Below are 16231 nucleotides of genomic sequence, written 5' to 3' on the forward strand. Positions count from 1 at the left end.
GCATTATCATTTTTGGTATTAAAACAACTTGAGTTATTTCATTTTAGGTTATTTTTTGAACAGAATATTCCATCCAATGAATTATTCTCCAGCTATGATCTAATTTTAGTTTTTTGCTTAACAATTTCTATGTTTGCTGTGGAGTGTGGAAGAATCATGATTATTTGTACGAATTTTAACAAAACTCGAAAAGCCAAAATACTCCACGTTTTGTTTCCGATTTTTCCCCCAAAAATTTTCATATTTATTTTAACATTTTCAAAAATTTCTTCAAAATGTAAAAACTTTAACTCCCTAAACTATATGTCTACGGAGTTAATATCGTTAAAATCGGAAAAAATCGGTATTTTCCTTTTTGTGAGTAAAAAATCGTCAAGATGCCTATAAATCGGCAAAATTGGCAGCACTGCATACAAATAATATAATAGCAGTGGCATAGAGAGAGACTGAGAGACGTTGGGTATGATAATAATCAACAGTGATGAAATAGACTCACTTCAAATATTAAAATACTAGAATATTAATATTTAAAATTTAATGACGAAAAATTTATTTTCTTCTCTGAAAAAACAATTTTGAAATCCATTACTGATTAAAATGCATTGAATGAAAGTAAACTAAGCATTAAAAATTATAGAGCTGTACATTTGGATAGAGCTGTACACAGTGTCAGTTTTGGACACCCTAATTCCTTTAGCACTCATACATAGTTATTTATCAAAAGTTCAATTTCGAATTTTGTATCCATTGCTCTTAGTTGAAATAAAAAAAAGTATTTTGCAAATTGTAGATTGTGTTTTGGTCCATTTCTGAGAAGTGGTTTTCTTAAGCACATCCATATTGGCATAGCTTTTACGGCCTTGATTTAGGGGGTTTATGAATTTCTCAAATGAAAATTGTTTCAGGTCCTACAATCCGAAATTATCACGTTCCCACAAGAACAGCAAATCCGTCGCTCCTACGAGTCTAAGTTTTACAAATTGTAAATCTTTATAAAGCTTGTAAATCAGTTTTTCAGTATCCTTCATGGGATATGTTCAAATCCTTAGATATCGTTGAATTTGAACAACTTTTTTTGCAAAAATAATTGCATTAATGCTACCAGCACCATTAGCACTACTGGCGCCATCTATTAAGAAAATTCTGCCACACGAGTATGGCAACTCTCGACTCTTTGACAAATGGATATGTGTTTGTCTTAACTGTCGCCATTTAATAATACATCCTAAAACTATGCTACACATTTTTAAAGTTTCTTATTATTTAACAGCCAGTATTAAGTTTGAGTTTAAAGGTGGGTATTAAGACGAGAACCGAAAATAAATCTGTAAAAGCAGACTAAATAAGGACCTTAAGGTCGATATTAATTTGGCTTTATCGCACTACAATAGCCATTTTCCTGTTACTTTTATTTTATAATTTATTTTAAAGAAAATTAACCCAATCAAGATATAATAAAAGTTGCAAAAAAGGCTATAATTGTATTCTGCTTTCACAGATTTATTTTTTTAGGCTCACTTGACTATTCACTTCAAGTTGACAAAATTTTCTATAGCAATAAAATTTGGACAAAATTTTCTATAGAAATAAAATTTTGACAAAATTTTCTATAGCAATAAAATTTAGACAAAATTTTCTATAGAGATAAAATTTTGATAAAATTTTCTATAGAAATAATATTTTGACAAAATTTTCTATAGAAATAATATTTTGACAAAATTTTCTATAGAAATAAAATTTTCACAAAATTTTCTATAGCAATAAAATTTGGACAAAATTTTCTGTAGAAATAAAATTTTGACAAAATTTTCTATAGAAATAAAATTTTGACAAAATTTTCTATAGAAATAAAATTTTGACAAAATTTTCTATAGAAATAAAATTTTGACAACATTTTCTATAGAAATAAAATTTTGACAAAATTTTCTATAGAAATAAAATTTTGACAAAATTTTTCTATAGAAATAAAATTTTGACAAAATTTTCTATAGAAATAAAATTTTCTATAGAAATAAAATTTTGATAAAATTTTCTATAGAAATAAAATTTTGACAAAATTTTCTATAGAAATAAAATTTTGACAAAATTATCTATAGAAATTATATTGACAGAATTTTCTATAGAAATCGAATTTTGACCAAGTTTTCTATAGAAAAAAAAATTTGACAAAATTTTCTATAGAAATAACATTTGCACAAAATTTTCTATAGCAATAAAATTTGAACAAAATTTTCTGTAGAAATAAAATTTGGACAAAATTTTCTATAGAAATAAAATTATGACAACATTTTCTAGAGATAAAATTTTGATAAAATTTTCTATAGAAATAAAATTTTGACAAAATTTTCTATAGAAATAAAATTTTGACAAAATTTTCTAAAGAAATAACATTTTGACAAAATTTTCTATAGAATAAAATTTTGACAAAATTTTCTATAGAAATAAAATTTTGACAAAATTTCCTATAGAAATAAAATTTTGACAAAATTTTCTAAAGAAATAAATATTTAACAAAATTTTCTATAGAAATAAAATTTTGACAAAATTTTCTATAGAAATAAAATTTTTGATAAAATTTTCTATAGAAATAAAATTTGGACAAAATTTTCTATGGAAATAAAATTTTGACAAAATTTTCTATAGAAATAAAATTTTGACAAAATTTTCTATAGGCATTAAATTTCGACAAAATTTTCTATAGGCATACAATTTTGACAAATTTTTCTATAGAAATTATATTTTAATAAAATTTTCTATAGAAATAAAATTTTGATAAAATTTGGTAGGGTTTTGGAAAAATTTTCTTTAAAAATTGGTAGATTATTTTTGACTCGAGTGGCAACCGCGATTGCAAGGTGGGCATGCCTTGCCAAATTTCCATTAACCTATTAGGTGCTCTGGAGTGTATCTCGAATCCTGTCATGCTGTCACTTTTAAAATTTTCCATGCTTTGTTTTTTGCATTTTTTTTTTAATTTTCTTCATTTCTTTTCCCCTATCAAAACAAATCGTTTTCTTAAAAAACAGCGTTCAAACGGGATCTTTTTTATTTGAACATACATCATAGTTTTCTTGGAAAATGGTAGTTTTGTAGGTGTCCTTTACAAATTGCATATGTCCAACAATACGCCTAATTTACAAAAAAAAAGTGTTTATACATAAAAGCAACTCTTAACGCTCTAGACTACAACGTCGACTTATTCAGAGCGCATCATTTTCTCCTTTTGTCTTTGCATCTTCTTCTTGGACAATTTCTTCTTGGCTGGCTCATCATCGGCGGCCTTGGCAACAACTTCTTCCTTTTCGGTAAGGATGACCTCAACGTGGCAGGGAGAGGACATATAGGGGTTGATGCGACCGTGAGCACGATAGGTACGACGACGCAAGCATTGGGCACGATTCACTTGAATGTGATCGACAACCAAACGATCAACATCGAGACCTTTGTAGTCAGCATTGGCTTCGGCGTTGCGGAGCAATTGCAAAAGGAATTCAGCGGACTTCTTGGGCCAACGACCTTGGGTGGTCTTCCACTGTTTGGCTTGGGCGCAACGGCCAACACCACCATTGAAACGACGGAAGGGAACGCATTCCTTCTGTTCAATGACAGCCTTCAAGAAACGTTGGGCACGACGCAAGGGCATACGCTTTATGGCTTGGGCTGTTTCATGGGTGTTCTGAAAGAAGAAAACAAAAAAAGGAAGTTAATATAAACGTCATTTTTTGTTGAATATTTTCGTTTATTTTTTATTTATTTTTTATGATTTCATTAACTTTTTCTTATGTGCTATTGTTTAACAGGACAGGTAGTGTTTAAACTCATCGTTTTAAGTCTTAAACACTGTTTATCTGTCAAATATTTTGCTCTTGGCCTTCTCATACAAAACGACAAGTTTATTTTAATGACCAACTTATCAAATAATTTAAAAAGGCCATTATTTTATACTATACGAATAATTTCCTAATTTTGGTTTTTAATGTTCAACAGGACAGGTAGTGTCTATGCTCATCGTTTTAAGCTTCAAACACTGTTTATCTGTAAAAAATGTTTTATGTTAGCATTTCTTGTTGAATTGAAAAGTAAAGAAATATACTTCTCAAAATTTTATTAAAAATGCTGTATTTTCGAGGGAATAGTTTAATAATCGTATTGGTTAAAATTTCTGTCTTAATAATTTTACGAGACTGATTTCTGCTAGGATGAACGCTAGGGCATCATGCTAGCGGAGAAAATCAAAGCTAAATATTGGGTGTATACCAAAATTTTAAGAAAATTTTATCAAATGTTTGTGTTTAGTGTGTAAACTGTTTTACTTTTACAGACAATTTCGAAATTTAGGATGCCACTTTAAAGACATGCTCAATAGTAACCCTAATATTCAGGGTATGCTCACACTAGGCAAATATTTGACCAAAATGAGTATCAAACGTTTTTTTTTTTGGGACCACTTTCCTAATATCTGCGTACCATTTGGGAAAGATTATTCTATCGTGATGTTATACGAACTAAAAGTGTTAGCTATTTTGACTGTAACGAAGAAATTTTCTATAGAAATTAAATTTTGACAAAGTTTTCTACTGAAATAAACAGTTATTCACTGCGGATATCCCCCACTAAATCCTCAGCCACACTATTCACTTCATGGACGACAGAAGTGCGCAGGCAATTGAATATTAGTGTCGATGGCGAAATAATTCCGACCACAAATTACCCCAAGATTCTTGGGGTCACATTCGACAGACTTTTCAGGTCGTCTATCTGCCCATGTCACTGCAATTTGTAATAAGCTGCGTGGTATAGACAAGGTCCTCATGCCACTTGCCGACAGTACTTGGGGTGCGGACAACGAAACCTTGTTAACTACCTATAAGGCAATTGACCAGCTCCAGTGTAGACACCGCAGACTAGTGACACGCAGTGGAATAACATACAGACCTGCCAGAACGCTGCCCTTAGAACTGTGACTGGGTGTCTCCGCAGCACACCCCTGGATCACCTTTATGTGGAGACAAAGATCATCCCTGTGCGAAGACACAATTACATGTGGTCAAAGCAGTTCCTGGGTTGTTATCGCAGAAATCATCCAAACAACCACCACCCTGGAACGTAAGGGTTGATATACATCATCTAGAGCGCGAGATCCAGCGCTACAAAAGAGAGCCTCTAGGTCAAGCAGCGTACCAGGCAGGTTTGAACAGGATTCATGAGGATACTATAGCTGAAGCGGTGAGAAGCTACAAGGTTAATCCTGTTCTCGGAGTCCGATCACCGCCCATAGCACCGGAGGAAAGAGACCTCCCACGACAGACTAGGATAGTATTAGCCCAATTAAGATCAGGAAGTGCAGCCGCCCCAATTCCTACTTATCCGTGATTGATAGCAGCGTAGCTGACGTATGTCTAATTTGCAACCAAGGGCCACACGACACGCATCATCTTTTCTCTTGGTGAGAAGCTACAAGGTTAATCCTGCTCTGGAGTCCGACCACCGCCCATAACACCGGATGAAAGAGACCTCCCACGACATACTAGGGTAGTTTTAGCCCAATTAAGATCAGGCAAGTGCAGCCGCCCCAATTCCTACATATCCGTGATTGATAGCAGCGTAGCTGACGTATGTCCAATTTGTAACCAAGAGCCACACGACACGCATCATCTTTTCTCTTGCCAGCAGAAATAAAATTTTGACAAAATTTTCTATAGAAATAAAACTTTAATAAAATTTTCTATAGATATTAAATTTTGGCAAAATTTTCTATAGAAATTAAATTTTAATAAAATTTTTTATAGAAATACAATTTTGACAAAATTTTCGATAGAAATCTAATTTTGACAAAATTTTCTATAGAAATAAAATTTTGACAAAATTTTCTATAGAAAAAAAATTTTGACAAAATTTTGTATAGAAATAAAATGTTGACAAAATTTTGTATAGAAATAAAATGTTGACAAAATTTTCTATAGAAATAAAATTTTGACAAAATTTCTATAGAAATAAAATTTTGACAAAATTTTCTATAGAAATAAAATTTGAACAATTTTTTTCTATAGAAATTTTGACAAATTTTCTATAGAAATAAAATTTTGACAAAATTATCTATAGAAATAAAATATTGACAGAATTTTCTATAGAAATCGAATTTTGACCAATTTTTCTATAGAAATAAAATTTTGACAAAATTTTCTATAGAAATAAAATATTGAAAAAATTTTCTATTGAAAAATATTTTGACAAAATTATCTATAGAAATAAAATTTTTATAAAATTTTCTATAGAAATAAAATTTTGACAAAATTTTCTACAGAAATAAAATTTGAACAATTTTTTCTATAGAAATCGAATTTTGACCAAGTTTTCTATAGAAATACAATTTTGGAAAATTTTTCTATAGAAAAAATTTTGACAAAATTATCTATAGAAATAAAATTGTTACAAAATTGTCTATAGAAATAAGAGAAAAGATTTGTTTGTTTGGTAGTTTTTTGGTAAAATTTTCTCCAAAGTTTGGTAGATTAATTGTGGCTTGAACTCATATTTTGCGATTACAAATCGACTTTGAATAGTCGTTAAAGTGACGCGGACTTTGGATAGCGGAATACTACAACTAAACGTTCCCGAATATAGAATCACTGAAAAACTAGTACTGCCCAATTAAGGCCTACTTCAAAGTAAAAGACCTCCAAAAAAGTGATATAGAAAAACAGCTATAATCTGTGTATCACCAATGCAGAACATTATTTTGAATAAAACAAAATTAGTTTTGCTAAGGAATGATAAAGACATGTCAGTTGCGCCCGCGTGGGGACAATAAATGCTTTGTCACATTTGAGATAAAAATTGAGACCTCCGTATAGCCGCATCCAAATGGTACCAGTAAAAAAGGCCAATGTCCAATGATTGCCGGAATTAAGGCCTATTTCGAAGCAATGCAAATAGGTCCCAAAATGATGGCATAGAAAAAGTTCCTGGGTATCTCTAATCTGTGAATCACCATTGCGGAAAATTGGTTTGAATACAAAAAAATCAGTTCTACTAAGTTAAGACAAGGACACGTCAGTTGCGCTCGCGTGGTTTCAATAAAGGCCTCTCCCCTCCCCACATCCCAATGCCCAATGATCCCCGGAATTAAGGCCTATTTCGAATCAAAGTAAATATTTCCCAAGAAAGTGGTATAGAAAAGTTCCTAGGTAGCTATAATCTGTGTATCACCACTGCAGAAATTTGTTTTGAATAAAAAAAATATCAGTTCTATGTTGGGGCAAGGAATCGTTAATTGCACTCGCGTGGGGTCAATATATGCCTTTCCATATTTTAGATAAATAAAAAAGAGGCCTCCCGCTTTATAGCCACATTCAAATGATGCCAGTAAAAAAGGCAATGCCCTATTATCGCCCTATTGAATAAAACATATCAGTTCTACTAAATTGGGGCAAGGAAACGTCAGTTGCGCTCACATGAGATAAAAAAATCCGATTCCAAAAAGAGACTTTCCTATAGCCGCATCCAGTTAATAAAAACAATGCAAACATCTCAAGGGCATTAAGCAAAACGAGGAGTGGGCCTAGATAGATTCTGAAAACTGTGAAATTGAGAATTTCGAAATAGTTGGGGGTTTTCGATGACGCGTAATAAACATTTCAGGGTTGAGGAAACTATTAATTTAGAAGCCGGTACTAAAACTTATCGCATTCAAAATTATTTCTAGACTTATATGCCCCCTCCTCTCTCTGGTAAAGAAACTGAAATCGATTTTATCGTATATTTTACTATAAATTGTCCTTGATCTTAACCTTGTATTGTTGGTCTTATCAAATCCGGGAAATACAAAATTGCAAAAATGGTTTACCTCATAAATATTTGGAAATGCACAGCCAAAATTGACTGCAACGATAAGAAACGCATGCGATTGTATCAAAAAATACTAAGAAGGTCCACTATTCAACATCCACATCTCTTCCTCCGCAACCCCTATCAAAACTATTCCCCTGAAATTATAAACTAAATTATTGCAATATAACCAAGTCTAAGAAGAAAATAGGCATAGGGTTTTTAAAAAATACCACCTATATTCTGCTGATGCTTGGACCACCAAAGATTTACTCCCTTGGGAGGAAAACTTCTTTGCTCTGGCATCTTTGCAAAAGTAAACAAAAGACATGGCAAAGTCTTAGCACTGATTTAAGATGCATGAATTCGAAAAATTCCAATAGAAATATTTAACAAATTCCTAAAAAAAAAACTCGAATAACTCTAACCTAACTTGGATTAACAAAAAAATTCACATTAGACTTTTCATTTCACACGCGTAAATGCTACACACACACTATCAAATACAAGCACTCATCTCATCTGTCATTTTTCGACTTTACATAGCATGTTTACGGCTTTGTTGCTAAAGACATCCCAAAAACAAAAAAAAATCCATTTAACTTACCTTGAAATGCACACGTAGATTTGGTCCACGGGCTTTGCAAGCCTTGGCGGCTGTCTCAGGTTCCCTGGAGTAGCGACCCATCGTTTGTGTTTAATTTCTGTTTGTCCCCAACACCGTACATAAAAGAAAAACAGAAAAAATCCAATATGTATTACTTCTTGCATAGCACTTTTGTGAGTTGAAAACTTTAAATCCATAAATTTCTAGTACATCACTTGCTTTGCACTTCATAATATTTCCTTGTATGATCACTTCAATATATCGAAATTCTTTCGACACTATAGTTTTATGAAAATTTATTTGTGTTTTTGTGATGTTTTCAAATTTTTTCTTTGGTATTTTTAGAAATATCGTACCTTCTTCTTAGTGAATTAAACCGGAAAAGAACCTCTTTGACAGCTGTCATATGGTGGGTAAGACAGTGCATTCGCAGAGTTGTTTCTGACAGCAAATAGTATTGCCAGTGGGGTTATATTCAAGAAGTTGCCAGATAGAGTAAATATGAAGCATACAATGTGTGGTTAATGAAACCAGGTCTAATTGTTAAGCCAGGTATGCAGTTCTAGCTATCAAAAATTTAATTTGTACAATATAATTGATTTTTTTTATTTATGTCTTATAGCACGGCATTCATGATTAGCGAAAATTCCTATTTCATGCCAATATGGCAATTTTCCTATGTTTTTCTTTTGTGGATATATCAATCATATATCGATAACATCGTCTAAACGAAAATTTCATTAGCAATAGTGACTAAAGTTAAGGCCTGGTTATGCATCCAAAAACGGGTCGTCAGCGTAACGTGGCGTGTCAGCTGTTTGTTTTTGATATACGACAGCCCATATAAACGATTACCCAACGTTTGCACAACGTAAGCGTGTCGTAAGATTCAGAAAAAACAAAAATTTACATATCGTTGTCGTATCAGCTGATAAAAAAACAAGCGTGATCGATGAAAAATACGATTAGTGAGAAAATATATTTCATTAAAATATTGTTTTCGGTTTAAATGGACGATGAGAAATTAATATTTTTCGTGAAATTCATTTCAAATGTAAAAAAGAAACTTTTTTCTGCCATTATGATACGGCTACGCTACGCTTTTAGATGCATAACCATCTAAAATCGGTTTGCGGATTGAAAATCACTATGTTTTCGCGATTACTTTTCCTGAAATAATGAAAATTATAAATGAAAACAAACATATTCCTGTAAAGGGAGCCACCGTGGTGCAATGGTTAGCATGCCCGCCTTGCATACACAAGGTCGTGGGTTCGATTCCTGCTACAACCAAACACCAAAAAGTTTTTCAGCGTTGGATTATCCCACCTCAGTAATGTTGGTGACATTTCTGAGGGTTTCAAAGCTTCTCTAAGTGGTTTCACTGGAATGTGGAACGCCGTTCACACTCGGCTATAAAAAGGAGGTCCCTTGTCATTGAGCTTAACATGGAATCGGGCAGCACTCAGTGATAAGAGAGAAGTTCACCACTGTGGTATCACAATGGACTGAATAGTCTAAGTGAGCCTGATACATCGGGCTGCCACATAACCTAACCTAACCTAACCATATTCCTGTAAAGTCTTCACGAAATGTAGAGACAAGAAACTGTTCACCAATTGAGTTAATTTACCTGCTTTATATTGAACTGTTTTAATAAAGTAAAAAAATTCAACGTGAAAAGCTACCATTGTAATGACCTTAAAGGCCGGTATGCCCCTCTAGCCGAAATCTCCGCTACCCATAAGAAATGCATTGCAATATAAATTTGCAAACGAAAATTCCGTGAAGCGTTATTATCGATTGTATACATTTTACTCTCATAAGAATTTTGTCTAAATTTTATATCTATAGACATTTTTTTGCAAAATTTTATATCTATAGCAATTTTTTAGGTCGAAAACCTATGTTGTTCGCACCTATATTTTCTGTTTATTTTCATAATTCATTATGATTGTAAATATATGAATAAATAAATAGAATTTTTTTGCAAAATTTTATTTCAGAAATTTTGATTTTATTCGATATTTCTTTTTTTATTGAGTAGAAAATAATTATTCAGGCTTGAAGGAACTAATACATACAAAAAAAGACGATCTCAAACTTGAATAATTATTTTCTATTTAATAAAATTTTATTTCTATAGAAAATTTTGTCAAAATTAATATTTCCTTGGAAAATTTTGTCAACATGTTATTTTTATAGAAAAATTTTGTGAAAATTTTATTTTTATAGAAAATTTCGTCAAAATTTTATATCTATAGAAAATTTCGTCAAAATTTTACTTCTATAGAAAATTTTGTCAAAATTTTATTTCTATAGAAAATTTTGTCAAAATTTTATTTCTATAGAAAATTTTGTCAACATTTTATTTTTATAGAAAATTTTGTCAAAATTTTATACCAATAGAAAATTTCGTCAAAATTTTACTTCTATGGAAAATTTTGTCAAAATTTTATTTCTATAGAAAATTTTGTCAAAATTTTATTTCTATAGAAAACTGTGTCAAAATTTTATTTCTATAGAAAATTTTGTCAAAATATTATTTCCATAGAAAATTTTGTCAAAATTTTATTTCTATAGAAAATTTTGTCAAAAATTTTTTCTATTTAATAAAATTTTATTTCTATAGAATATTTTGTCAAAATTAATATTTCCATGGAAAATTTTGTCAAAATTATTATTTTTATAGAAAATTTTGTCAAAATTTTATATCAATAGAAAATTTCGTCAAAATTTTACTTCTATAGAAAATTTTGTCAAAATATTATTTCTATAGAAAGATTTGTCAAAATTTTATTTCTATAGAAAATTGTGGCAAAATTTTATTTCTATAGAAAAATTTGTCAAAATTTTATTTCTATAGGAGATTTTGTCTAAACTTTATATCTGTAGAAGTATTTTGCAAAATTTTATTTCTATAGAAAATTTTGTTAAAATTTTATTTCCATAGGAAATTTTGTCAAAATTTTATATCTATAAAAATTTTTTGAAAAATTTTATTTCTTTGGAAATTTCTATTTCTAAATTTGGTCAAAATTTTATTCAAACAAAAAAAAAAAAGAAAATCTACCAATAACAAGAATTCTACCAATCTACCAAACAGTAAAAAATCTACCATTTTTGGTAGAACCCCACCAATTGTGGCAACCGCACCCAGAGAAATGATTGGTTGGAATTCGAGCAGGATAACAGATAGATTGTTGGAACTCATATTATTTAGTTGTGTGGACTATTTGTCAGTTATTTCTTTTATCTTATTGTTAGAATAACCAAAAAAAGTATCAATGGTACCAAATGGTAGTACATACGACCAAATATTAGTTATTCTACATCTATGCAAGTAAAAAAATATTTGTTCTATTTTACTCTGTCATGACAACTTATTTGTTTTTTCAAAGTATCAACAGAACAAATAATTTGGTTGTGATAACAGATTCGAAGTTATAAATGGAAATTGTAGGTATTGTTGCTCCAACAATCATTTGGGTGCTATAACTTATAGAGCTTATAATTAAAAAAAATTTTAGAAGTCGAAATTTGTAACCAAATATCATGCAGAAAATCACAGAATTTATACCCACGAAAGCGGCTTCGAATGTTCTTTGCAAGTCGCATAAATCACGCATGCGAAAACAAATTTAACCCAATTCTTTTATACTTTGCATGTTCAATAAAAAAAACATGTTTGACAATCTGTTTGTCGTCAATTGGAAAAAATCAAAATACAAAAATATAAAAAAACATCATTAAATTCTGTGCTCGAATTGGATCTGAGGTAAGTAAAATCTTTAAATACGTTATTAACATATATGTGTGTTAAATACGTTATTAATATTTTATATATTTTGCATTCTTTAGATTATATACCATGGCGATGTTTTTAAATGTTGTTTTCAAAGGCAAAAAAGATATATTAAAAATAGCTGGAGAAATCCTGACTGCCGAAACAATCCATAAAGAAAGTAAGTACAGATTATATCACCATTGACCCTTATATTATGTTGGGGGCATGCACTGGCCACTAAGAACTTTTATTTACTTTCCATCAGTAAGAAATGCGCTGATGAAAAATACGACGTGAGTCATCAAATGACCCCAACATATCATAAGGGTTAAAATCGCAAATTAACTAAAAAAGTCGGTGGAAAAAGAAATTTGTCAATAGCGTAGCTAAAAAAAATCATCATCATAATAGGGAACTTATTGAAATTCGTAGAAGATATATAGGTTTGTAAGTTGGTTGGTATTTAAGTTATCGTAGTTTGCTACAAATTCATATGTTTGCGGGCACCAATGTTTTTGAAGTTATTGCCCGATATATGGAACAAGTTAAAAGCAATGACTCTTTGGAGCTATCGGTTAGGGTTTAACCCTTTGAATACTTTTGACCACTACAGAAAACTTTGAAAAATGTCGCTCAAAATAACAAATGATTTTTATGATGTTCGTACAAAATTTAAGTAGATATGTAATAAAGACAATTCACCCTTTTTCTTCACACAAAATGGATCTCTTTATTACATTTTTATTTATTTCATCCCACTTTTAGTCAAAAATCACTTTAAAATAAATGGATTTGTATATTTCATGGACGGGGCGAATAAAATACAAATATCAGACGATATTTTAGCGGACTATGTTAACCAATTTCGATGCGTTCCGGGATGGTTTATCGAAGCTATCGAATACGAAAAAGGTTAGTAATATATATCTTAGAATTCAGAAATTTATTCTATACTATTGCATATTGGTATCTCCAGATGAAACCATTGACTACGAAGATCTGGTGTATGAAATCGAAAATGAAGGCGATGTGCAAGATATTGCAAACTATAAATTAGACAATGCACTAGAAACAGAGAAAGAAGTGTGTGAAGAAATGACGGGATCTGTGAAAGTGGCTTCTTTAATAAACTTAAATGTATACGCTATCAAATATTTATTATTTATTATTCACTCCAGAACTTCTCGAATTTTAGACTCTTCGGCAGCTAGAAGATATAGAATATCGAATTCTGATCCAAGAAAACGCCGTTAAATGTTTGGATAATTCAGATAGAACAAAGCTATCAAAAATAATAATCAAGTATATCTTGCAAAAAGATGTCAATTTCGAGTAAGTAATAGAAGTGACACTTGCGCCACTATGCAGTTAAAGCGTATATATGTACATATTTTTATTTATGTATAACCGACCATTACCATAAGATTCCGCTTAAAACTCTGTGGTAGGCCAGGCTAACCTTCCATTTTTTAATGTAAATCAGATGTCAGAGCTGTAATTAGTCCAAGTTTACTTCTTAAAATATAACCGTTTAAATCAAAATTAGAGAATTGAAATTTTTGACAGTTACGAATAATAATAATAAATTTAACAATATAAATAATTAATTTTGCAGATTAACACGCCACGATTACATTTTTTTAACGGATTTAATAATACAAATTCTGCCACAGGAACCAAAAGATATATATTATTGTCCAACAAATTTTGGCCAGCGAGCCTCAGGAAAACTTTACGATGCCTTTAATAATTTGAGAAAACGTTTATGTAAATCAGGTCTATTGAAACGGCGAACATACCAATTTAAAAATAGTGGGATTATTTCATTTAACGGTAAAATTTGATATAACATTTAAACGCCTTCGACATATTTTAGTTTTTTTTTTCCAGATGAATCCGATGATTTCGCATACGTTAAAAATAATACTATCTTAAATGAGGAATATATTTCCAAATGGGTTAACTGCATGTCGGAGAGAAAACATTTACTGCAAAATAGTGATTTGCCTACATCCGACTATTTAAAATTGTTTCCCATCTTCAACTCTAATGATATATCAATATTTGAACTTTTTAAGATCGACGTAACAACTTTTTATCCAAGTTGCAGCAGCATTGCAGTCTGGGATAATTTATATTCAAAAGTGTTTGTAAGACTGAGCAAAACTAAGGATCTTAATGCAAAAAAAATTCTAGACAAAATAGAAGGATTGTCTGATTTGTCGATTTGAAAGTAAACACCAATTCTTTAAAAAAACGGCGCACAACTCCAATAACAGAATTAATATACTAAAATCCTTACATATTAAAAACCAGCTTAATATTGCAAAACAAATTTTAGAAAATAATTTTTCCTCGAAAACTATACCAGGAATAGTTACAAAATCTTCCAATATTAAAGGGTATAAGATAGGATCTTCCGCATATGAAATCTCTTACCTTTTAATTAACAACAAGTCTTTGAAAAAAAACTGTGTTATTTGTTTTGACGAATACATAAATGGCGAACCCTTTTTTGGATTAATTGAACATATAATTGTCGAAGATGGTTATTATTTTTTGTGTGATGCTTTTAAAAACTTTATACTTTGATAATCACTATTTTGCGTATAAAATAAGTTCTACTGACTGTATTAATACTATTATTGACTTTAAAAAAATTAATGTAAATTGTTGGTCACATGTGTCTATATCCGCTACTGGCGAAGAATTTGTTGTTTGGGATTACTAAATATTTATCCCCAAATTCATAATAGTTGACGTAAACTTTAAACCTACTATTGCCATACAAATTCCTTCGATAAACTGTGAGTAAATTATTATGAATATGGGCATAAATGTTTATATGCTTTTATTTTCCGTTTTTATGAATACACAATAAATTAATTTAAAAACTTAAAATATTTTGAATGAGTTTTCTTTAAAATTTTGCACGGTTTTCGTGCTAAACAAATAGTACTGATACCAAAATATTGGTTGCCTCGATAATTCAACATATTATTAGCATAGACAACAGTTGATTGTTCTAACCACATAATAAATCGAATTGGTTGTGATTGCCAATATATGGTTCATCTACTCATATGTTAGTTATCCAAACAAATATGTTTCAAGTTATGTCACACAACAGTTGGTTGTAGTAACAAATTATGTCAGTTATTTCTTGGTAGTAGCTGGAACCAAATATATCGGTTGGCAAAAGAATTGGTTGTCCCAACAAATTTGTTTTCTGTGTGCGTGTATGCACCTTTAGCAAAGAAAGAATAAAAATACAAGAGGACGAAACTGTCAGTCATGAGAAAAATTTCTCTAATATCATGCAGTTTTGTCGGCGCTTCTCTCAAATATCATACAATTTGCTTCGCCGTCTCCCAGTTGAGTTGTCTGCCGGCTTTACGAACGTAAGGAAAATAGGATTTATAACCTACTTTGTAATAACAAATGTTCTTTTATTTAAATCTTTTCATTCTAATAATTTTTTGGCAGACAATTTGAAATTATAACTATCGATGCCTTTATAAAGAATTTATCAAAACAGCGCTTCGATCGCAACGTCGGTAATATAAAAGCTGCAGGCATTGTGCGACATCTATACGGTTGACATTTGTTGTTTTTGTAGAAGTGCGCTTTTCATTCTCTTGTGTTTTTATTCTCTCTGTCTTTAGCGAAAATTTCGTGCCAATAACACAGTTTTGCAATGTATTCCTTGGGAGCAAAATGTAAACAATCGATAATAATGCCTCACAGAATTTTCGTTAGCAAATATATAGCAATGCAATTTTTCATAGGTAGGGGAAATTAGGAAAAACTTTATTGTTAAACTGTTTTATCAATATATACAGGAAATCTTCTACATTTATGGTAATTATATGCTTGTGTGATTGGTGGGTCATTACCCAGGATTCGACATACAATTTTGTTGACATACCAGAAAGGAATTGCATCACTTCTGACACCAGGAAAAGTTTCAAACATCATTACACTTGTAGTACCGGTACTATGTTTAGTTT

The 16231-nt window shown here is 30.7% G+C and overlaps 1 protein-coding gene across 1 annotated transcript; it reads right to left on the minus strand.

Moving 5' to 3' along the window:
* Positions 1-3010: 3010 nt before the first annotated feature.
* Positions 3011-8911, minus strand: RpL17 (ribosomal protein L17). Its single transcript, XM_075299049.1, has 3 exons — positions 8791-8911; positions 8435-8531; positions 3011-3676 (listed from the first exon to the last, which is right to left on the minus strand). Exons 2-3 carry the CDS (start codon positions 8513-8515, stop codon positions 3197-3199), a joined length of 561 nt encoding a protein of 186 aa, XP_075155164.1. The 5' UTR covers positions 8516-8531; positions 8791-8911; the 3' UTR covers positions 3011-3196.
* Positions 8912-16231: the final 7320 nt, after the last annotated feature.

The sequence above is a fragment of the Haematobia irritans genome, chromosome 3 (genome assembly GCF_050003625.1).
Source record: "Haematobia irritans isolate KBUSLIRL chromosome 3, ASM5000362v1, whole genome shotgun sequence".
Classification (NCBI taxonomy): Eukaryota; Metazoa; Arthropoda; class Insecta; order Diptera; family Muscidae; genus Haematobia; species Haematobia irritans.